The sequence below is a fragment of the Equus przewalskii genome, chromosome 10, assembly GCF_037783145.1.
Source record: "Equus przewalskii isolate Varuska chromosome 10, EquPr2, whole genome shotgun sequence".
Taxonomy (NCBI): Eukaryota; Metazoa; Chordata; class Mammalia; order Perissodactyla; family Equidae; genus Equus; species Equus przewalskii.
The window spans coordinates 45,278,133-45,301,029 of record NC_091840.1 but is presented as its reverse complement, the minus strand read 5'-3'; the positions used below and the strand labels follow the sequence as shown (position 1 = coordinate 45,301,029).

Below are 22,897 nucleotides of genomic sequence, written 5' to 3'. Positions count from 1 at the left end.
CTAGAAAGCTGCAAGAAAATGCCCCGAAATCTTAGGCCTGGCGGATAGGATTATAGATGACTGTTATTTTTCTCTATAACTTTCAGTGTTTAAATTTTTTCTGACTACCATCTATTCCTTTTGTAGTTTTAGTTGTTTTTTTAGTAATAAATATAATTCAAATGATATGAACATTTTTTAATATGAACATTTTTAAGGCACTTGATACGTATTGCAAAATTGCCCTCCAGGAAAGTTGTACCAGTTACACGCCCACCGGCAATGTTCACTTTCATTTTTGAATTCTATCTAATTTTGTTTTAGTCTGCTCATGTTTCCAATCTTGCTATATCCCTTTTTATTATTTCTTTGGGGTTCCAACACCTCCCAATTTAGTGTTCTCATTGAATTTCATTAGCAGCTGTTTCATTAGTAGCACAGAAGAAGGATTAAAGTGTTAACTAGGATAGACTTTGACAAAAACCTATAAAAATGTATGTTACTATCTTTGCATAAATCCTATTTAATCAAAGTTCCTCAGAAACCTCTCTTTGGTGCTCATCTTAAGGGACAGAACTGGCCGCCGATGATATTCTAGACCTTGGGGTATGTGGTTCCGTCTCAGTGGGAATGGCACATTTGAGATAGATCTGGACTCATGTCATAATGAGGTTTGATGAGGTTCCACGCAGGTTTAGATCCATTCCTTGCCCTTTGCTCTCACTCTTCAACAACCAAGGACTCCACCTTCAGTTTGGGCCTTCGATCACTTGATATAGACACACATTTCTTGTATTGTGAAATATCTACCAGAATAGATATTTTCTGGAAGAATTGTAAATGCGTCTTTTTTTCGGTACTTGAATCCCATTTTAAATGCACTAAGGATATGACCAAGGTACATTTTTGGTAAAATAAATTATCACTCCCTATTTTTTTCTTTAGCTTTATGTACAAAATGTCACATATTAAATTTGGTTGATTAGGTACATACGTATTCTTACTTTCTATTGTCTCTACTAATAGATGACTAATGCAAGCTATTGAATAACTTTTTTAAATCAATACTTAATTTTTTAGAAGTAATTAGAGAGAGACTCAACTCTGACATAAATACCCCACTCAGTTCCTGGGTCTACTTCTGTTAGAGGCTAATCTATAAATAATTCACGAAGCTGATATTACTCACGGTATTGTGATCATTTTTTCTGGGAAAATTCTAGCAACTGTTCTAATAGAGATTGCCAGTTATCAGCAGTTGGGAATGCAAGTCGACTTTTAATTATGCAGAGTCTGATTATTCGGACTACAAACTGTTCATGCGCTGTACTGCTGCTTCCTGCTGCCTCCCTACCTTTTAGCATTTTCACTGCTCATTAGTGTGTATGCCAGAAGGTAGGCCTTAGACAAGGGGGGAGAAAGGAGGGGAAACTGAAATCAGATAAACACTAAGGAGAAGCTCTGATGAAAGATTTCAATACAATTTGTAGAATTGTTGACTAAAATTGAGTCATTTGGATTCCCTGTGAATTTTGTTTACTTCTTCTGTTTTTGTCTTCCATAGCAACAGATAATAGAATTGTCTGCAGAGAGACAACATTATTCCTATATTTAATGTTTTCCTTTCTAGAACATTTTCACATGATGGTTCATATTTTCTTTGTTCATTACGCTTGTACCTAGACTACATTATCCCTTTGGTGATTGGTATATTGAGATTCCTGGCGTCTTATACAGTAATGCCACAGTTATCTGAGGCTTTTTCAGTTTTCCAGAAAACTGGAAGTTTCCATTTCAGTACTAGTATCTTTCATATTTTAACTGGTTTTGTTGGAAATATGATTTCCTCATGCTTAAATCAACACTACCGAACACAATCTAAGCATTTCTGGACACCTAAGGTTCTCTCTATTGTGCGTACTCCTGAGTATGGCTGTCACAAAAACCCATGCCGGCATGCTGTCGGTTTAGGAAGCTCTGATTAAGAATGCTACAGTCGTAGTGCAACTTGAGTGGTGCTAGCGTTTTTGTTTGCCTTAAGGCTGTTATTCTTGTATAAGTTTTATGACTCCTTCTCCAGTCTATCACCTGTCTCTTTTGCAATTTTCAGAAAACTTGCCTCTTATTAGTTCTCTGTTTCTGGACTGTTGTGGGCTCAGAAACTGAAGAACCAGCCAGTTAAAACTATGGCTAAGATAAGAGCAGGAAGGCCTGCACGAGAATACGGAGAACTCTCATATGAATATAAGTGCCTGAGCTTGGTACAGAAATCGCCTCACTGCTTAGAGGCCTTTTTCTTTCTTCCTTCCTTCCTTCCTTCCTTCCTCATTTTCAATGATGTAGTTGAATTGCTGGTTAATTGTGTTTGGGACATGAGACTGTCTCGAATAGAGCTAGTCCAGAGAGTTTTTTTCAATGAGAACTGCTGCTACTGATTTCCCATAAAGTTGGGACAAAGGGCAGAATGAACAGGTGAGCATAAGGAATATTGATTTTTAAAAATATAAGCCTGTTTAGTTTGGGATAGGAATTAGGTTACTTGTTCTATTAACCAACCAAAGACCAGTCAAACAGAAGCACTTGGACTGTAAAAACGTCTTTGGGAAATAACCTCAACAGGTAGTCTGGTTTCTATGTCCTCGTGAACATTATGCAACTGTCTATCTAGAAAGCTCCCTACTGATAATTCCTTTTTTATTATTTTTTATAAATTCTAATCTTTGGGTTTTTTTGGTATTGAGACACGGTGGTTAGGTTCCAGGATTCCGGTGGACTTTCTGTGTGCTCATTCGCTTTGCTTCCTGGGGACCAGAGTTTGCTGTGAGTCATGTTCCATCTGATTTATGTTGGATCCGGCTGTGGAGCTATGACTCAGATGGGCTGCAGGCCCAATCGCCCAGCTCATCTTCTGAGGGACGGATGGTGAGGCCTGGACTAATGTCCTGACACAGTTTTCCTTTTTCCTCTTGCATTTTCAGGATCTAAAGAGAACATCATTACCGACAGCAGGCAGGTACGCCTTGCCACAGGCATCTTCCCTGTTGTCAGCCTCCTGAACCATTCCTGCAGCCCCAACACCAGCATGTCCTTCGTTAGCACTGTCGCCACCGTTCGGGCATCACAGCACATTGGAAAAGGGCAAGAGATTCTCCACTGCTATGGTGAGCCATCCGTCCTCACTGCTGTCCACTCTTCTCCAGCAAAAAAGGACAGGGTGAGTTAGAATGAACAGACCACTGGGCAGGTGCCTTCACCTGTCCAAGGTTTGTTTCCTGGGAGAAGCAGTGCCTACTGAGGCAATTAAAAAAAAAGTCTCCATACTAGACCTTATTGTGTCTAAACTATCATGTATCTTACTGCTTAATCTCCATAAACTTCCTGTTCTGAAAATGGGCTAGGGGCAACTTTTCAGCTTCTTTTTCTTCCTGTCCCCACAACTTGGAAGCTTATTTCTGTATCTAGTTCCACAAATGTTTGAGTAAAGGATACCTGTCACATGATAAGTAATTGACCAGCCCCTCTGCTAAGCTGAAGTTCTTTAAGTAGTGCTTGACTCCTTCTTGCTTTAAATATTGGCCAGGTGTGGTCTCTCTGCAGGGCCTCACGAGAGCAGGATGGGTGTTGCTGAGAGGCAGCAGAAGCTGAGGTCTCAGTATTTCTTTGACTGCACCTGCCCAGCTTGTCAACATGGGAAACACAGAACCACGGCAGAGCCCAGGTGGGAGGCATTCTGCTGTTGCAGTTGCAGAGCGCTCATACAGGTGAATCTCTTCTCCGCTTCTCCTGGAGGTCAGTTATCCAGCCCAAAAGCCACAGAGGAAGGGAAGAGGAAACCTTCAGGGCTTATAGATGCTGAGAGCAGTGCTCTCTCTTTCCTTCCAGCCCGTCTTCCCCACACGTTGATTCCGCCTCTGCAGGAACCGCAGGGCAAGGTTGGATTTAGAAATCTTTCTCTTGCAAAGTAACAGAAAATCCAACCTAAACTGATTTAAGGGGAGAAAAAAAGAGTGAGAATTTATTTTCTCCAATAAATCACTTAAAGGTCCCAGGATGGGAGTACCTCAGACACAACTTGATCCAGGGGCTCAGATAATGTCACCAAGATCCAATTTTTCTGTCTACCTCCCTCAGCTCCATTTTCTCTGTTAGCCTCATCCTCAGACAGACTTCCCTCTTGTGGGGGCAAGATGGCTGCCAGCAGCTCCAGCCTTGTAGCCTCCTGGTCCAGGAGGATAAACTGTGTGCTTCTCTAACAGAAAAATTGGGCAAAAATTTTGTTGCATTTCATTGACCTGATACCTGTAGCTGGATTAGAGTCACATAGTTTTCCTCCAGTCATTTGAACCAGAGGAATGGACCAGATCTGAGCCACCAGCCCACTCCCTCAGCATCCAGGCACTGACTATGGTAGGGTGGGAGAGGATCCTTGGAAGAAATCAGGTTGCTATTGCCTAATGGATACTGGCATCTGAAAAAACAGCAAATGCCCACCTCAGAGATTTTCTCCTCTGCCAGAGGATATGGTAGTCTTAGGGGAACCATAAATGGAATGTAGGGCTGGTTGTGTTGGAAAGCTGAAGTTATAAATCCTAGGTCATATGTGGGGAGGCCTCACCTAGCATCTTTTCCTATTGGTTTTTTATGGCTTTTTCATAACCATTAGAAATGTGTCTGTCATCCAAAGTCCTGGCCTCAAAGAGAGATAAGAGAGGGGTTATAGAGGTAGAGAGAAATTGTGGACTATATCAGTTTAATTTTGGGTGCAAAAATTAAATTCCAGGGGCCGCCCCGTGGCCGAGTGGTTAAGTTTGCGTGCTCCACTTTGGCGGCCCAGAGTTTCGCCGGTTCAGATTCTGAGCGCCAACATGGCAGTGCTCATCAGGCCATGCTGAGGTGGCATCCCACATGCCACATCCAGAAGGATCTACAACTAGAATATACAACTATGCACTGGGGAACTTTGGGGAGAAGAAGAAGAAGAAAAAAAGATTGGCAACAAATGTTAGCTTAGGGCCAATTAAAAAAAAAAAAAATCCCAGGGTGGGATCAGCTACTGCTTTCCTTAGATTTGCTGCTGTCAAACCGGATCTGTGGGGCTGGCCCCGTGGCCGAGTGAGTGGTTAAGTCCGCGCACTCCACTGCAGGCGGCCCAGTGTTTCGTTGGTTCTAATCCTGGGCGCAGACATGACACTGCTCATCAAACCATGCTGAGGCAGCGTCCCACATGCCACAACTAGAAGGACCCACAACGAAGAATATACAACTATGTACTGGGGGGCTTTGAGGAGAAAAAAGGAAAAAAATAAAATCTTTTTAAAAAAAACATTCCGGATCCGTCAGGCTTTGGTCCTGGTGCATTACTGGAGGGTCTGACCCATAGGGTCAGAAGCTATGGCGTGATTTATAATGTAAGCACATGCAGTGTTGCTAACCGACTCTGGTACAAGAATAAAGACAAAACTGACTTCCACAGGGCGATGAGGTGCTGAGCTGTGGCAACGCGTCATGTACAGAATCAGTCAGCAGGGATCACCTAGTTTCTCGGTTACAAGACCTTCAACAGCAGGTTGGGATAGCCCGGAAGCTTCTCAGAAATGGTAAACTAGGTGAGACTGGCTCCCTGCTTTGGTCCTCCAGCTCCTTCTCCTTTATTCATTCTGAGATCATCTTGGATTCAAGGATACTCAGTAATGATTGAAGACTTGAATTTAATTATCCCCGTGCCAGCCACAAGATGGCTATGTAGGCCAATGAGACCAAACCCTTACCAACTCAGTTTGATGTCCTTGAAAATGGGCCAGATGATTGAAGCTGTTGTTCTCTTGTGCATCAGATAGCTGGGTTAAAGTGCCCCGTGACGACTAAAGGGCTGTCTCTGCCATCCATGATCTTTGTGCATATCCAGAAGTTCAGTGTCATTTATTTTAGTTTCAGAATCTAATGACCTGATTTCCTAGAGAGGTTGTTCTGCCCTCATCAGAGCCCCATCTCTCTTCTAGAGAGCGGTGGAACAGGTGCCCAGTAGATATAAGTATCCTGCTTTTTCCAGAGAAGGAGTTGTGCAATTCATCATTCCCCTTGAAAACTGCCTGAGAGCTTGACGTTGTGGGAAGTTATTTACCCTACTTCATGAAAGCTGACCTTTAGCTTAGATTTCTGAGTTGAGAAATCATGACCGTAAGTGAAATGTAGTCATTCCACTTCAAACTGAAGTTGGGAACCCTGAGTAAATGTGGGGAGGCATCACCTAGCACCTTTTTCTATTGAAAGAAAAACATAAGAGAACAACAGCTTTATTGGAACAAACGTTGTAGGTTGGTCACAACCCAAGGAGACAAAGTAGGGTTTCCATATTCATCCCAGCCACTATAAAATTTAAGCGCTGAGTTCTCTTTACTAGGACTGGGTTTGTGTCTATAATGAGGCCACTTTCCTTTGAATTGATAGAGCGAGCCATTCAGCAGTTGTTGGGGTGCCAGCATGATGCTGAGAGCTTCCTGTCAGCGGAGCACAGCGTGGTAGGAGAAATTGAGGATGACCTGGCCCAGGCCTATGCTGCCTTAGGTATGACATGTGTCTTCATTTTCTGCTCCAAGAGACAAGTCGGCGTTGTGTGTTTGGTCCTGACCCTGGCCTCATCTGGTTGGTTATCTCTTGTCTTTCAACTGAGGCTGCCCTCCCTTCCATTTTGCTTTCCTCATTTTGAAAATGTTCATCCACAGTTGCTTGTGGTTCTTTCCTGGAACCAGATTTTTCTTTTTTTGCAGGGGACTGGCAAAAGTCAGCTGCTCATCTACAGAAGAGTCTCCGAGTGGTTGAGGTTCGCCATGGGCCATCCAGTGTTGAAATGGGCCATGAGCTCTTCAAATTGGCCCAAATATTTTTCAATGGGTAAGTCTTTCTCTTGCTTCCTAGCACTTTGCCAGGCCACATACTCTTCTGTCTTTTATTAGGCTCTTCTGTGTATTACTCTTTTTCCCTGGTGCTTTTAAGCATGTCAAAACTTCTTTATTTCCCCTTTTGGAGAGATCCTTTCCTTCTGTTTTACTGACAAACTTTAATGTTTAGAATTTCCTCCTGAGAGATTTAGGGAAAGCTCTCAGCTCTGAAGGGAGTTTCCAAGGAGGAGCTTGCCAAGCAGCCCCGCCACCGACATCAGCAGTTCTTCTCAGTCGTGGTGTCATCCACACCACCCCCTCCGCCCCCCGCCCGGTTAGCCGCCTCCCTCAGAGCTCCATTCTCAGCACGCTCAACTCCAGGGGCTCTTCCTTCTCCCTAGTCCTATGCCTTTTAAAACCATTGTTTTCAACCAGGAGTAATTTTGCCCCCCAGGGGACATTTGTCAGTGTCTGAAGGCATTTTTGATTGTTGTGACTCAGGGTGGAGGCCAGAGATGCTGCTAAACACCCTCCACTGTACAGGACAGCCCTCCACAGCTAAGAATTATCTGGGCCAAAATGTCAGTAGTGTCGAGGTTGAGAAACCCTGCTTTAAAAGTTAAAGGGAGAGAACAGTAGCACTAATGACTTGGTGCCTCATCTACTTTTGCAACTGAGATGACTCGAAGGCCCTAATTTCAGTATTTCTAGACGGGATACCTCCAGCCTTGATAAAGTGGCCACTGTTGGACATTGATGTGAGAAAGTGTTTGAAGCTCAATCCTAAGATTCTGATTGGTGGGTGTACCTCATACCTGAGGCATAGAGGCAGTCCATTTGGTGAGAGAGAAAAGGACTGCAGAGTTAGGTCATACGGGGACTCGGTTACCCTAAGGTGAAGACTCCTGAGTAAACCTTGGAGTAAATATCAGATAATGCTTTGAGATTTACCTGTTTCTCAGGATCCTGAAATCTTTATACTTTTTTCATAACTTTGTTCTCAAACTCTGCCTTGCAGTGTGTTTGTGAAAGTGTCTTATCTGCCCTTCTAGATTGTAAGATCCTTGAGGACAAAAATGATCTACTTTATGTTCTTCACAGGGTGTGAGTAGGCCCTCAGTTAACGTGTGCTTGAGTGAATCAGTGGATTCTTCCCTCCTCTGGTTCAGGTTTGCAGTACCCGAAGCTCTGAACACAATACGAAAGGCAGAAAAGGTTCTCTTGGTGCACTATGGCCCTGGGAATGACGAGATCCAGGAGCTACAAAAGATGAAATCCTGTTTATTGGACTTGCCGCCCATCCCTGGGGGACCTTCATTGTAGGATCCCAAGGGGACTTTGACCCATAGGAAAGGAGCCTGTGTGGGATGAGTTAAAGAGGTACCGTTGGGGCCAGCCCCGTGGCCAAGTGGTTAAGTTCTCTGGCTCCGCTGTGGAGGCCCAGGGTTTTGCCGGTTCGAGTCCTGGGTGAGCTCATCGGGCCACGCTGAGGCGGCATCCCACATGCCACAACTAGAAGGAACCACAACTAAAGATACACAACTGTGTACCGGGGGGCTTTGGGAGAAAAAGGAAAAATAAAATCTTTAAAAAAAAAAAAAAATTAAAAAAAGAGGTTCTGTTGCTGCTGAGCTGTCGCCAGGAAATATAGGACTTGCCTGACAGTCACAGGCCTAGGGTATGAATGGCGGGGGGACTGGAAAAGCATTGCAGTTGGAGAGATGCTCACCTGTTTTGATGAATCTTTCTTGAAATAGTTAACTGCCCTCCCATAAAAACTCCCAGTTCACAGACAAGACTTAAAATGAGTATCTGGAGAGCCTAAACCCTTTAAAAGGATTTTAGCTGATCTGCAGGCATCTGGACGTTAGCTGGGGATTTGGGCTAGATGCCACCTTACTAAATGATGATAATCTGTTTCCCTGAACGTTCCTGTGGTTTCTAGTAGTAATGAAATGTGCACCACTCCAGTGGGAACTTACACTCTTAGTAGTTGTATTGTAATTGAAAAATAATTATAAAGCAAGAAATCAGTGAGGCTCGTTACCTCTGGAGACACAGTTTCCTTTATAGTATCTAGCTTCCTTGAATCCTCTGTTAAAACTGATGGAGTGTAAATTGTAAATACAGAAGTAAATATGGGACCATTTTATTGTTGGGCAGTTTCTTCCTATGAAGGCAACTCTCAGTTTGTTTTCTACCAATTTCCCAGTCTTTATTACCTGGCTTTAATCGGTACTCTTGGCAGACTCACTGACCAAACACTAATAAAGTCAAGCTTGTAGCAGTGACTTTACAACACATGGGCCTCCTCTCTCAGTTCTGTTTATTAGCAAGCCTGAAAAGAGACTACTTTTTTCTACCAGACCTCCCCAAGCCGGCAAATGAAGTACAGATGACATAAGTACTGAGAACGGGGAAATACTTCAGACGATGCTGACGGGGTGGGCATTGCTGCTCTGGTTTCAAATTTAAGAAACAGAAGGTAGAGATGATAACTCTCTTCCGCCTGGATGTATGGCGGTAGTCTATAGCCCAACCTGGTCAGAAGTCTGGGAGAGTCTCTAGGTCTGAACCCTGGCTGCTGTATCAGCATTGGTGACCAAGTGGTTCAGATGAGTTAGTGGAAAAGCATGCCAGGGCCCTCCACCCCCGGGCCAGGCCCAAGACGTGCCAACTCACATTGAAACACTTGAATGAAGGACAGGCAGAATCTCATTTATCCTCCTTTCTACTAACTCACAGTGGCAAGGTAGTGGCCAGTGAGATTTTTTGGTAGAGCTAACTGTTTCAAGAAGAAAACCTTTGACCTGTGGACTGTTCTGTAGTTACTCTTTTCCAAACACTTGGCATGTTTCATGTTCCTAAAAAAGGCCCTGTTGTACTCTGTAAAATAGGCATACTTCCTTAAAAAGAATATGTTTGGAATTTTTGCATCAGGTCCAATTTAATGTGCATTCAAGAGCTTTCTTTAAGTGCTCTGTAAAATATAGAATTATTTCCTGAAGTTACAAATTACCTCCCTTATCTGTCGGTGTGTTATCCTATGTTGTCAGGTGACATTAGCTTGATGGAGTGATATCCGTGCTTGCATTAAAACCTGAAGTCTAGTTTATTGTAAGAGTGTGCTCCACTGATTGTGGGGGTCGGGGATACCTTCTTGGGGGGATTAGTGGTCCCATCAACGTACGTAAGTACTGCCACAGCAGAGAATCAGTCCCTGCATTATACAATGTAGATAACTAAAAGTTCTTATAAATGGTGACTTTCTGCAGAGTTTAGATAGACCCAAACTATAATTACAGGACCAGCAAATTCTTAAAGGGCTCTTTATCCTCATATTAAACTTAACATAGCTCACAATAGGAGGAGGAACAGTGTAACAAAAGTTAAGGATAAAGCACTTTTATTGAAAAGGATACATTGAAACATTATAGGGCAGCCTTCACGTAATATATAATCTGCCATCCCTCTAGGGTTTTCTTCATCTAGGGTATTTGAACATTAAGCTAGAGCATTAAGTGCCCCTGGGGTCCAGAATTTTGCCTATGAAGAGAAGGGCCCCTGTGTCCGTGTCCCTCAGTACAAAGATGAAAGGTTGGTTAAGGTGGTAGTCCAAGGGGAAGGTGAGGTGGGCAGGCTGGGGCCCTTGGCTGGGGTTGGTTGCCCCATCCTCATTCCACTCAAAGCCAGCACGATGTTCCACTTGAGTAAGCTTGAGAGGTTTGCCTGTGATCTTGCTAAAGTCTGGTGAATCAAACAAGGATTGCAGCTCTGCAGAGATTGAGAGAGATGTCCATTAAAACCCTGCCTTAACCAACATCACAAAGAAGAATACAATCCTGGTTCTTTTTTTTCTTTTTTTGCTGAAGAAGATTCACCCTGAGCTAACATCTGTGCCAGTCCTCCTCTTTTTTGTATGTGGATCACCACCACAGCATGGCCACCAACGAGTAGTGTAGGTCTGTGCCCAGGAACCAAACCTGGGCCACCAAAGTAGAGTGTGCCAAACTTAACCACTAGGCCTTGGGGCCAGCCCCCACAATCCTGATTCTCATGAAGGCAAGCAAGCTGAGAGTAGAACACCACTTTGACCTTCTGTGAGGTACGTAGAGCTCTGGGCTAGTTAAGTGTTAAGTGACTTGCCCAAGAGCACACAGCAAGTGAGGTTAAGATTAGAAACCAGGTCAACAGAGCTCTCTTGAGAGGCAGTGTTCTAAGTTCCTGTGATAGGAGGTACGCTCATGGGGCTGAGGAATGAGTCTGATAAGGAAGGCAGTTCAATCTTCCCTGCCAGCACTTTTAGAATAAGGGATCATCTCCATGGCTTCCTACAAGGCCACGGAGCCCTGGAGTTCTGCTTAGCAAAGTGGAAGGCTCAAAGACTTGACCCCACCCACCCCAAGAGCAAAGGAGTCTCGCAGACATACTTATCTCCTGCAGGGACTTAGTGACTTCACCCTCATAACTCAGCTTCAGCTTGGGGATGGTCAGGACTGCCTGCACAGTCTTCAGCTCTCGGTCTATGTCATGAAGGAACTCGGAGGTGAGGCTCTCTTCTATCATGGTCAGGTTCTGGGTCACTTTCTGAGGCAGGAAGAAGACGATGCTCATGCTTCCGGTCAGGGGTAGCTGGGCGATCTGAAACAGGGAGGAAGCACATGGGTTAGTCCTTTGGAGCCCAAGAGCCTAGGGATAACACACATCCCAAGCTGCCTTCTCCTCTCCTGTGATGGGGCCCTGCCCGAACTTTCCCCAGCCCCTAATCTATTTCACAGTTGTCCCTCTAGGCCACTGCTTTCTGGCAGCAAGACATCTACTGGTGTTCCTTCAGAAAGCAAGCTGTTGTCTTTTCTTACCTCAGCCTAATACCAACTGACCTTATCTGTTAAAAGAATTTCCTTTTGTGGTTTCAAGGAGCTAGAAATGAATTCCAGGTCTGTGTTTTCTCCCAAGATTTGTCTGCCAACAGTTAATGAGTGTACAGAGCCCTGGACTAGAAGTGGGGGCGCTGGGCTCAGAAGCAGCAAGAAAGCAGATGCTTTGAGCAGAGGTTCTTACACTAAGGTCCATGGGACCAGTGGCGTCAGGAGTCCCAACAGCCCCTGGAATCGTATACAGAAATGCGTGCATGTGTGTACGTGGCATTTCTGAGTGTTTCAGGCATGTTGTCAGATTCCCAAAGAAAAAGGTTAAGTAAGAACTACTGACTTAGAATTAAAAGAAGTCAGGTATATGTGAAAAACTTAGAATGCCAGCAATTTGAAGTTTGTGACAGTTTTTGAAAGTTTGGCTTTGAATTCTAAAATTAAAAGTTCTCCCCCCGAGAAAAGGAATAAAGAGAGAAAGAAGGAAAGAAAAGACAAGAAAACACCAACAGTTGAGTGCCCAATCTAGAGGGGCCATTTCACACTACCTTATTAATCCTTACGACAAACGCTGTGAGGATAAATTTTGGTAACTATTCTCTTTCATTTTAAGGAGAAGAAAGGGTCCGAGAAGATATTAACTTGCTGAAAGTCAGCCAGCAGGTAAAATTTAGATAACTGTCAGATCTCAAAGGTCATTCTGTTTCCACTGCACCATCCTGCCTGTCTTTGTCCCTCCCCCCACCCACCACTCACCCTGCCCCTACAGACCTTACAGTTGAGATCAGAATCCAAGCCGTAGCGTAGAATGGCCTTCGGATCTGACATCGTGGGGACTGTCACGGTCCTCTCCTCATCCAAGTGGAAATCCTGGAGGGAAGTCTTTCTGGAGTCAAACTTTGTTACCCACTGCCCTGGAATGAAACAAATGGAGTGTCCTGAGCCCCCAGGAGACCAGAAAGCTGAAAGCCCCCAGGTGTTGAAAGTTGTCTGGCAAAAGGAATCTTAGTCGTGGGAGGGCCTGACACATCAGGGAATAGCTCTCCCTCAGAATGTGCGGTCTGGGCCACAGTACCCGTAGGACCCTCAATACCTTCCGTAGGTAAACTCAGAAGGAAATACGTTGATTTTATTGATTTGCCCAACTGTATTATGCAAGTTCTGTGACAGCCTGGAAGAAAAGTAAAGTGCACCCTTCCCCAGTGATGTGTCCAGGAGACGGAATCGGAGGAGGTCAGAGCTGGAAGGGACCTCAGCTAGCTTCATCCCATCACCCCTCTCAGAGCTGAAAAGGCACTGAAGCCCAGAGAGGTGAAGTGACTTGCCAGTGCTCACACAGCAACGTGAAGACCAAGCTCCCTTAGTTCAACATAGCCTTTACCCTGCTGGTCTGTAACTGCTTCTTTCACTCCCTGGAGATCACTACTTCAAGTAGGGCTTTTCTCTAGGAGTTTGGGGGTCCACTCTTGCTACTGCTTGATAGACGGTTAGAAAGCATTTTAAGGGAGGTTGCCCAAAACCCCATCCAAGGCTTATCTGCATGGGGCTGGCCTCACACTGGGCCCATGGAATGGTCTTGGCCACATCACTGCAGCCTAGAAGAATGCTGGTAGAGAACTGACACAGTTTGTGGAGTACCTGCTGTGTCCTGGGCACAGTGCTAGGGTTGATGTGAAGATGGGAGACGATGTCGACAGGGTGCCTCTGAAGTAAGTGTATCGTCCCCATGTTAGAGATGAGAAGACAGGCCCAGAGAGGCTGTGGAGCTGGTGCAGGGCTCTGCAGCCGGTGGAGGCAGAGCTGGGCTTGGCCCCTTGTCTGACTCCAGCCAGATAGCCAACAGTGCCCGCCCCAGACGGGTCCCAGAGTAGGTATGCTTTCTTCCTGTGCTGGTCTTTGTGCACAACCCTCTCACACTCTGTAGGCACTGGCATTAGAGGACGAGCAGATAGCCCTCAGGCAAGTGCATTTCTCAGGTCCTCCTCTGGCTTCGCCTCTGGGTTCATGTTGAACTAGGGCATTGACGTCCACCCGTTCCTGCCCCCTCTGATGCCCACCATCCACCTTTGGCCAAAAGAGAAGTGGAGAAGCCCTCACCCTTGAAGTAAGCCACACCGAGAAGGAGAATGCTGATTTCACTGGGCACTTCCCTTGTGGACCTAGCAATTTTCCCTTTCATCTGGGCCTGCACCCAGTTGTTAATCTCCTGAAGATCCGTGCGAGAGTTGCCAGTCAGGATCTTGGGCCTGGTCCCATATGACTTCTCCAGTGGTGCAACAAAGCTGGATTTGATGCGCAGCTCTGGGAAGAGATGGAGCGGAGTTAGTGTGCTCTGAGAGCTGAACTAGCATCCCCTCTTTGAGAGCATGCCAAGTTTAGGTTCTGGTTTACCACTCAGCAGGCCCTGACTTCCTCCTAGCGTCTCCCTGTGACTTGCTGGGACTTTGTGCCAGCTTCCCCAGGCGCTGGAGAGGGAACAACAGATTTCGTTCATTGCCCTTTCTCTTCATGTTACTGTCCTCCCCCAACCCCTCCCACTCTCTCCCTAAGCCCACTTCCTCTTTCTGATCCTCTTTGGGCTCATGGGGTACCTTCCTGCTCACCAGTGCCAGGCCTGGTATGGGCAGACATGATCTACTGTTTAGAAAGAAACCCGCCTGGATGGAGCCTAGAGCCCCATGCACCTCAGGCAGCCTGGCCAGCACACTCACTCTTCTCGAAGATGATTCGGGAAGCGCTCTTGAAGTTCTTATTGGGGGCAGTGACGGACGCAAGGAGTTCCTTGTAGGTGCCGTGGATGTCTGGGTTCTTGATCAGGTCATAGTAGAGAGCCAGGTGAATGCTGGACTCTGTCCGCTGTTCCGCCCCTGCCAGAGAGACAACGGTCTGAGCCTTGATGACTGCCCACCAGGCCAGGGCCCCGAGTCAGGCCCGCTCCCCTGACAGGGCGGGGCCACTCTGCTCGTAGTCTTGTCTGCTGATACTGGAGACATTCCAGGGGGGCAAGGAATAGAGGTTTTCCTAAAGTAGGCTGAGGGCCTCGGGCCTAGAGAGATAGAAGGGTGGGAGTGAGGGGTACAAGTCCCTGTGCTTCTCTCATCACAGGACTGGCCAGACTGTCTGTAGTTCCCTGTTTGTTACTTTCCCCCGTGAACTCAACTCTGACCTGAGTTAGGATGGAGACATGCCTACTTGTGTGCGGTTCTGTCCCCAGAACCCAGCTGAATGGCTGGCATGCAGCTGAAGCTCATTTAAGGAACAGATGAGTGTCAAAGTCACCCCGTCATTAAGTGGTCCCGAGGCCACACCCTGCATCAGCAGTGCTCAGCTCTGTCCCAGTAGCAAGGGAATGGTGTGTGCACAGCCCTCGAGCTCCCACTTGCCCACGCTGGGACCCCGCTTGGCCAGTCTCAGCGCCTCTGCGCCCCTCCCTGAGCTGCAGGGTCTCTAGGACCTTGAGAGCCGTATATGCACAGAGGCTGGGTGGCAGCTCTAGGATTCTGGGACTTTCTACATCGGAGAACTCACCCAGCGAAAGGGCAGAGAGTGCTGTGGCCACGCTGAGTGGGGACAGGAGCACATTGGCGGTGGGGCTCATGCTGGATTTCGCGCGGTACAGGTCATAGCCAAAGTTGGAGACGGCCGCTGCCAGCTTGTTCACAGGGACCTTGAGGAAAGGATCCTCCTCCTCCACTGGTGCCCCTGTGATGTCAGGGTCTGGGGAGCCCTGGATTTGGGTTCAAAGACCAGTGGAGATGAGCAGTGGATGGCTGGGCTCCGCATCGCTTTGAGCAGGATGGCCGTGCTGGCCCCTCAGGGCCGTCCTGCCTGAGTGTGGTATGTTTACCCTCACGTTGGAATGAGTTTGTGCTCCCTCAACACGCAGGAGCTCTCTGCTGGGGAGAGGCAGCCCAGAAGACAGATTAGCTGACCAAGTTTAAATACTCGTGACCTATGAGCCTCAGGCCTGTGACACATTACAAAAAAAAGGAGTGGAGTTTCCCTTCCCAACAAACCCTGCTCTTAGTCCAGACCAGGCTGTCGTCTGCTCTCAGCTCTCCACCTGGACCTTCCGTCAAAGCCCCCCTGTCTTTCATGGACCTGATCAAATATCACCTTCACCACAGACTTTCCCTGATCGCCCCAATCTGAAGGCGCCTTTTGGTTTTCTGACCTTTTTTCAGAGTCAACTATCATTTACATTTAACCACCTACCATGTGCCCTGCTCTGTGCTAGTTCTTTTCATTTGAGTTACTTCATTTCATACTTATTGATATATTTGTCTGATACCCCAAAAGACTAATGTCTCAAAAGACTGAGTTCCTTGAAGGTAAGAACTGAGTCATATTTCCATCCATTCCTAGCACCTACAGAGTAGGTGTTAAATAGATGAAAAATAACTGACTGGACACAATGGCCCTGTAAGGATTGGAATTTTTTTTTTCCTGAGGTGGATTTGCCCTGAACTAACATCTGTGTCAATCTTCCTCTATGTGTGGGTTGCCACCACAGCATGGCAAGCAACAAGTGATGTAGGTCCATGCCTGGGATCTGAACTTGGGCCACTGAGGCAGAGCGCTCTGAACTTAACCACTAGGCCATGGGGCCAGCCCCAAGAATGCTTTTTGGCTTTTGTGGGGGTTTTTTTTGGTGAGGAAGATTAACCCTGAGCTAACATCTGTTGCCAATCTTCCTCTTTTTGCTTGAGGAAGATTGTCACTGAGCTAACATCTGTGCCAATCCTCCTCTATTTTGTATGTGGGATGCCACCATAGCATGACGATGAGTGATACGTAAGTCCATACCCAGGATCCGAACCTGCGAACCCCAGGCCAAAGCGGAGTGTACCAATTTAACCACTATGCCACTGGCCTGGCCCCCAAGAATGGGTATTTTTAATCCCATTTTATAGATAAGAAAACAGAGGGCTCAGGCAAAAGTGACTTGTCTCAGGTCACAAAGCTAATAAGGGGCAGAGGCAGATTCCAAGTTGGAACTCACAACAAAGTCCAGGGGTCCAGCCAATATGCCCTGGCTGCCCTGGTCCCTCATGTAAGTCAACCCCCACTGTCACAAAGCATAGGCTTCTCTCCGAGTGTCTGCATCTGCCTTTGCAACCCCGCTGTGCTCTCTCTGGACAGAAAAGGGCTTTCCATGCTCTTGCATCTCTGCTGTGTCCTGGTCACCATTGGAACTAATATCTGAGATCACCACCCATCAGTAAGACTCACAGTCATGCAAGGAAATGAGAAAAGTTTTCGCTGAAGGGACGGCCCTGGGCTTGTTTAGAGAGCTTTTGCTTTTCACTTTTTTGGATCTTATTTTTGTCCCCACTGTGTTCTCTGAAAGGCAGGGCAAGACGTTTTCTCTCTGTTTTTCCCTGTCTAGACCTAAAGGCCTGCAACCTGGGTGCCCCGCTCCTGCCCTGCATGCTGCCTGCTGCAGAAGGGCTGGGATAGCTGACACCCCCCATGCCCCACCCGCCACCCCCTCTCCCATCCCCACTGACCTCCTCTGGGCCGCCGGCGTTGTTCTGGCAGCTGCCATGCCCAAGGAGGGCTCCAGTCCAGAGGAGTAGCATTAGGGCCTGCATCCCGGGGCCTGCAAGAGAGTGAGAGGCAGCAGGCTGCTTCCCTCACCCATCCCCTGCACGCCAGGCCACCCTGGGCAGGGAGCAGAAGGCTTAGCAGGACCAGGCACCTTCCCTCCAGCCTCCCCAAGCTGGAAGCGGACTCTCAGCCTGATGGTCTCTTCCTCTCAGCTGTGTCCTCCCTACCCCTCCACCTGCCTCGCATCCCACAGTCATATGGTAAGCTAGTGCTTTCATCCCATTGTCTGTGTCAGGGGACCCGCCTTCAAACCTAAAGCTCCAGGGCAGTGAAGATGCAGCAGTGGCGTCTCTGTGTGGAGTGTAGTCTAGCACGAATGCGTACCAAGGCTTTTCCCTGGACATACCTGACCAGCTCCTTCTATAGGACTTGGGGCAATGTCTAGTAACAGAGTGGGGGCAGAACCTGGGTGTTACATGTAGAATCACAGAGATTGGAGAATGGAGGCGTCCGGTCCAGCCCCTGCCATCCCCAAGAAGTTTTCTGACTCTGCTTGAATTCCTCTGGCCGAGAACCTGTGGCCTCAGAGGGACTCATCCTTTCTCAGGCAGTTCTGTGTCAAGAGCTGTTACTTCATGGTTAGGAGTCCTGGGTGTAGGGTCAGACAGCCTGGGTTCAAATCTCAATTCTGTGTCTTAATAGCTCTCTAAATCACAGTGTCCTCTCTTGTAAAATGGAAGCCAAACAGTTCTTGCCTACTGTGAGGAGGATTAAGTTAGGTAATGCCTTAATAGCACTTAACAGTGCCAGAGACCTGGGAGCTCTCCAATGATCCCTGAGCCAAAACGTGTCTCCCTACAATTGGAGCCCCAGGGCCCTGCTTCTCCCAGGGGAGCCAGGCCCTCTTCCCCCTACCAGCTGGAAAATAGCTCTTATACCCCTGGAGCCTTCTTTCCTTCAGGTTAAACAACCCCGCTTCTTAGTAAGACCACCCAAATGCCTTCCCCTCCCCAGCAGTGGCCTCTTCTGACAGGACTCTGGTCTGGCCCCTGGCCTACAGGGAAAAGGGAAATTGGGTCCAGGATTCTATGTTCTCCACCATCCCTTACCCTTCTGCATCCACTGCATCTATGAGCTCAGCCCCCGAGTCAGGAAGTGTATGTGGGGTGGGGAAGATGAAGGCAGCTGGGGGTGGGGGTGGGGGGTGGTTTACAGATAAGATCTTCCAAGAGGCCTCCTGGTTAGAAAGTGGGACAAGGTCTCAGCAACCAGGACATTTGGCTGGTCCGTGTTCTCCCTCCATCCGTATTGCCAAGTCAAGAATTTACAGTCTGTCTGCCCTGCCTCTCACCTCCCCTGCAACACACAGACACGCCAAGGGTCTCATGCTCTTTCATTATCCTTTTATATACCCATAAACAACCCCCGCCCCCAACACACACACACACACACACACACACACTTTTCTGACTTCTCAGAGCAACAGGAAAGTTGGGAGTGCGGTGTGTGATTTTTGGCCAAAGTCCTTAGAATTAATCTGATAATCCGCTGGACAACATTGTTGAGCATGAAGGGCAACAAAAGGAAAGATTGCCTTCTGTGTTGGCCCAGCTCACAGCAGGCCTGCCGGTGGGAACCAGCCGGGCTTTGTTTCCCAACCTCCTCCTGAGCTCGTGTCTCAGAGTGAGCTCCAGGGACCCCTGTATCCTCAGCCAGCTGCTCTTCCACACAGCTGTCCCTGCCGCTCAGGGAGAAATCTTCTGTTGAGACAACAGGAAAAGCTTTCTGTAGGGCAAGTTAGAGACCTTAACACCATCCAGGCTTACAGCTGCTCTCCCCGCCAGGCTGGCCCCACCCAGAGCTGGCAGGAGCCTTCGTTGCCTGAGCCTCAGCAGGCTGGTGTATTGGAGACTGAAGATTCAGTGAGATGCTTGGGTGGCAAGGCCAGAGGAAAAAGCCCTTAGCTCTAGTCCCTCTGGCCAGCATAAGGAATTGAGATAGGAGGGAGGAGATAGGGACCATCCTGGCATAGTGTTTAAGGAAACTAAGTTCATAGTTCAAATGCACTTGAACGTGGGACCTTCTCTGTAGGAGTCCCCTACAGAGTCTGAGCCCAAGCCCCTGGTCCTGTGATCACTGTCACCACATGGGCAGACTGAGAACTGAAGATGAGGTGAGGGGCCCTGGAGGGGAAAGCCAACATGGGTCCACATCTGGATGTATAGTATTAATGTCTGCTCTTTGAATCCTCCACCTCAAGCCCTGGGGATGAGGAAGTGGAGAGATTATTGAAAGCCCCCTACAGGAGCAGTGAGAGGGCAGAGAGTAAAGGCCTATGTGGGGGGCCCCTCTGAGCACACTTAATGCCTTGTCCAAGGTGAGTGTTCTGTGGGCAGGGGCAGGCAGCCCTTGCCCGGCCAGGGGCACAGGGACAATGATGGCATCCTGTCCAAAGGGCAGTATCCATGCCAGACTCTTGTCCTACCAGGTGGGGGAGGGCATAGGAGAGAGAGAGATCCTCCGTATTGGGCCAAGGTCAGGCCTCACTTGCTGCCACATTGTCCAAATCAAGAAACACAAGGAACTGGATTTTGTGATCTTGCCTTCAAGCTGGGAGGATAAATTTGAGCCAGTACATGTGTTTCAGATTAAATCCAGTTGTGAGACAAACACCATCACTTCTGCTCCTCCCAGAACCACACAGCCTTCAAGCCACATGGCTCATGGGCAGTGCGGGGAAGGGCACCACCCTCTCCTCTGGCTCTGGGAGGAAGATTCCAAAGGGTCCCTTCCAGGCACACCCCACCCCTGGGGACTCCACCAGTCCCCAGGCAATGTCCCTTGTGAAGTCTTGGAACCTTCATGAGTTGGGCCAGGGTGCCCGTGTGTTTCATGCGCCCACACGCAAGAAGGACCACCCCTAGGAACAGAACTCCCTGGCCCCCTTCCCATCCCACCCTCAGCCTAAGGGCTGAACTCCTGCTGAATGGGCATGTGCCAGACAGTGCTGGGGTTTCTGGGAAGTCTGCAGTGTTTCTCTGGCCCAGACCTCTCCTTGCTGTGGCTTTCCCCAAGGAGCGGAAAGGGTGCAGGCAGCCATTCTCTCCAGCAGTGGCAGCTGAGCCCCCAAACCCCGTACACTGGCTGGGCTAAATAGCGGTCATTGTTTGCGAGAGGCTAAAACCCCATTGATCTCCCAGCTTTTACTGGCAGCTCATTTGACCAAAGAAAAAGGGTGGGTGCTGGATAGAAGGACCCAGCTCTCCTCCATCCCAGCCCTCTGGCAGGGCTCAACAGTCCAGCTGCCTGGCAGTGTTGAGAAGTTGCCCTGAAATCAGCACCAGTTGATTTTGAAAAAACAGCAGGGAGCTGAGTCCAAGCCAGGGCTGGGCTACAGGAAGCGCTGCCTCCCTAACTGCCCTGGTGGAAGCACAGCTCCAGGTCAACCTCCTTCCCTCAGGGCTGCAGAGCCCCTGTGAGCTGCTACCCAGACCGGAACCAGCAGCTGAGCTCTCTGCTTCCCGGCCACAGCCCCCTCCATTGTTTCCCATCCACTTCATTCAAAAGTCTTTCAGCCTGTTCTAGTGGGGCAGTGGGGTTTAGGGATAATTGGGTCCTTCCCTTCTGATCCCAAATTCCCTCTGCCCTCTCTCATCCACTCACCCTGGGGCCCAAGCTGCAAGAGCTACTGTGTCCCCACATCCTCTCCTTTGCACCCCTCTTTTCTACTCCCTGGGTTACTCCTGCTTCTCCCCAGTACCCCCAGCCCAGGGGAGCCTCTCCCGTCTTCCCCTGACCACGCACACCAGACAGGGAGCTGCTTTACCTGTGGGTGTGCTGCAGCTCCGCGCCCAGCCTAGGTCTGCACACTGAGGGGGCTCCTGCAGGCACGGGAGCTTTTTCCGCTGCCTCCCAATCCAGCGTCCAGCAGGCTTCAGATTACAGCTACTCCTTTCTTAAAGCGACCTGCACTCAATTTGGATTCTGTGATTGCATCATTGTCCGGTGTCAACTTTAACCCACTGCTGCCCTTCCGCCACACACCCGAAAGACACACACATTCACACACCCCACTCCCCTACCAGACCTTTCTTTCGGGCCCTGGCTGTCCTCACTGCCTGTGGTCCCACCCCAGGGTACACTCTGGTCAGCCTGGGTGGGAGATAGGACTGAGGAAGAGTCTTGCAGAAGGAGGCCTGGGAGGCAGGCTGGTAGAGTGGAGAAAACACTGGCCCAGTACTGGGACTCTGGGTTTTTCCTGGTCTTTGGCTCTGGCACTAACTGGGGTTTGGGGCAAGACAACTCTCATAGTTCCTCCCTTTCCTCGGCTGAAAAAGGAAGGGATGGAACTGGGATGTCTGGGCACTTTTTAGCCCTGAAATTCTGTGATTTCTGAAGATCAGAAAGGGCAGTGGGGAAAATATCTGACCAGAGGGAGAAATGATGAGACATACTACAAACACTAGTACTGAGAAGGGGCCCAGGGTGTGTCAGGCACCTACCCAGGCATGATAGAGGTCACCTGGAGAACAGAACACCCAGCCCTGCTCCCCGCGGGATGGTTAGGAACTTGCAATGTGGTTGTGAAACTAAAATACCAATGCGGGAAAGAATTAGAGAATGTAACAGAAGGTTTTCTGGGCAGATATGAGTCCTGGCCAAAAGCCCGTGGTCATGCAGAGAAGGAAAGGAGGGCGCTCTGGAATATTTAGCTTGAGGAAGAGAACATACAGGGGAACCTTATTTTATGTGAGGCTTCAGGGAGCAGAGCTGGGGCCCGTGGGTAGAGCTTTCCAGTGGGTAAGGTTCAGCTTTATATAAGGATGAGTGTCAACAGTCCGAGTTCAATCCCTTCAACAAGAAATTGAGTCCCTCTGTGCAAGGCACTCGCTAGGTCCATGGAGGAGAAGGAATACGTAGGTGAATAAGACTCAGGGCCCACCTGCCAGAAACTTACTAGCTAATAACAGGCTGATATGAGAACAGCTCGTTCCAACATAGCGCAGCACATTCTGTGGTAGCAGTCTCTATAGCAACACTGTCTAATGCAGTAGCCACTAGCCACAGTGTGGCCACTCGAAATGTGGCTAGTCTGAGTTGTGATCTACTGCAGGTGTAAAATACCCACCAGATTTTGAATACTTAGTATAAAAAAAATGTAAACTATCTCAATAATTTTTACACAGATTACATACATTGGGTTAAATAAAGTACATTATTAAGATTAATTTCACCTATTTCTTTTTTAATGTGGCTACTAGGAAATCTTAAATTACATACATGATTTGCATTGTATTTCTATTGCACAACATTGCTCTATAGAGTACTGTGGCAGCGCAGTTGGAATATATGAATCTAAGCTGAGTCTTGAAGGGTGAATAAGAATAAGAATGGGAAATGTGGGACGGGCATGACTATCCATGTGGACAAGTTAAAACTGGATCCCTGTCTCACACCATACACAAAAATTAACTCTAGGTAAATTAGAGATTTAAATGTGAAAAGTGATATCTATTTTTGCAGAACCTTGTATAATGACTTTTTATTTAAATTATTTACTTATTTTTGAATAGGTATTTTGTTCACATGATTCAAAACTCAAAAGCAACAAAAGGTATACAG

General features: G+C 47.8%; 2 protein-coding genes across 5 annotated transcripts in view; one reads left to right on the top strand and one right to left on the bottom strand.

The window, feature by feature from the left end:
- The window catches only part of SMYD4 (SET and MYND domain containing 4), a 42,492-nt gene extending 32,519 nt beyond the window's left edge, over nucleotides 1-9,973 (top strand). For 2 of the 4 annotated variants that reach the window (XM_070562907.1, XM_070562908.1), the window contains 6 exons: nucleotides 2,958-3,140; nucleotides 3,577-3,740; nucleotides 5,453-5,585; nucleotides 6,427-6,543; nucleotides 6,747-6,870; nucleotides 8,027-8,469. In XM_070562907.1, the coding sequence (XP_070419008.1) occupies nucleotides 2,958-3,140; nucleotides 3,577-3,740; nucleotides 5,453-5,585; nucleotides 6,427-6,543; nucleotides 6,747-6,870; nucleotides 8,027-8,180 (875 nt within the window). In that variant the 3' untranslated portion in view covers nucleotides 8,181-8,469. Of the gene's footprint in view, nucleotides 1-2,957; nucleotides 3,141-3,576; nucleotides 3,741-5,452; nucleotides 5,586-6,426; nucleotides 6,544-6,746; nucleotides 6,871-7,958 lie in introns of all 4 variants that reach the window. The other 2 variants (XM_008537707.2, XM_008537708.2) reach the window with 2 other exon arrangements.
- A 273-nt stretch (nucleotides 9,974-10,246) lies between these two features.
- SERPINF1 (serpin family F member 1) lies at nucleotides 10,247-21,548 on the bottom strand. Its single transcript, XM_070562910.1, has 9 exons — nucleotides 21,363-21,548; nucleotides 21,102-21,241; nucleotides 17,236-17,327; nucleotides 15,254-15,452; nucleotides 14,437-14,592; nucleotides 13,823-14,026; nucleotides 12,497-12,639; nucleotides 11,288-11,498; nucleotides 10,247-10,631 (listed from the first exon to the last, which is right to left on the bottom strand). The coding sequence occupies exons 3-9, from the start codon at nucleotides 17,317-17,319 to the stop codon at nucleotides 10,375-10,377; spliced, it is 1,254 nt and encodes a 417-aa protein (XP_070419011.1). The 5' UTR covers nucleotides 17,320-17,327; nucleotides 21,102-21,241; nucleotides 21,363-21,548; the 3' UTR covers nucleotides 10,247-10,374.
- Between the last annotated feature and the right edge of the window lie 1,349 nt (nucleotides 21,549-22,897).

Excerpts from the sequence above, each read along its gene's own strand:
- SERPINF1 (XM_070562910.1), bottom strand. The coding sequence starts at position 17,319 with ATGCAGGCCCTAATGCTACTCCTCTGGACTGGAGCCCTCCTTGGGCAT. Across the intron at positions 14,593-15,253 it reads ACTCTCTGCCCTTTCGCTGG|GGGCGGAACAGCGGACAGAG; the intron begins GTGAGTTCTCCG and ends TCTCTCTGGCAG. Across the intron at positions 14,027-14,436 it reads CCGAATCATCTTCGAGAAGA|AGCTGCGCATCAAATCCAGC; the intron begins GTGAGTGTGCTG and ends ATCTCTTCCCAG.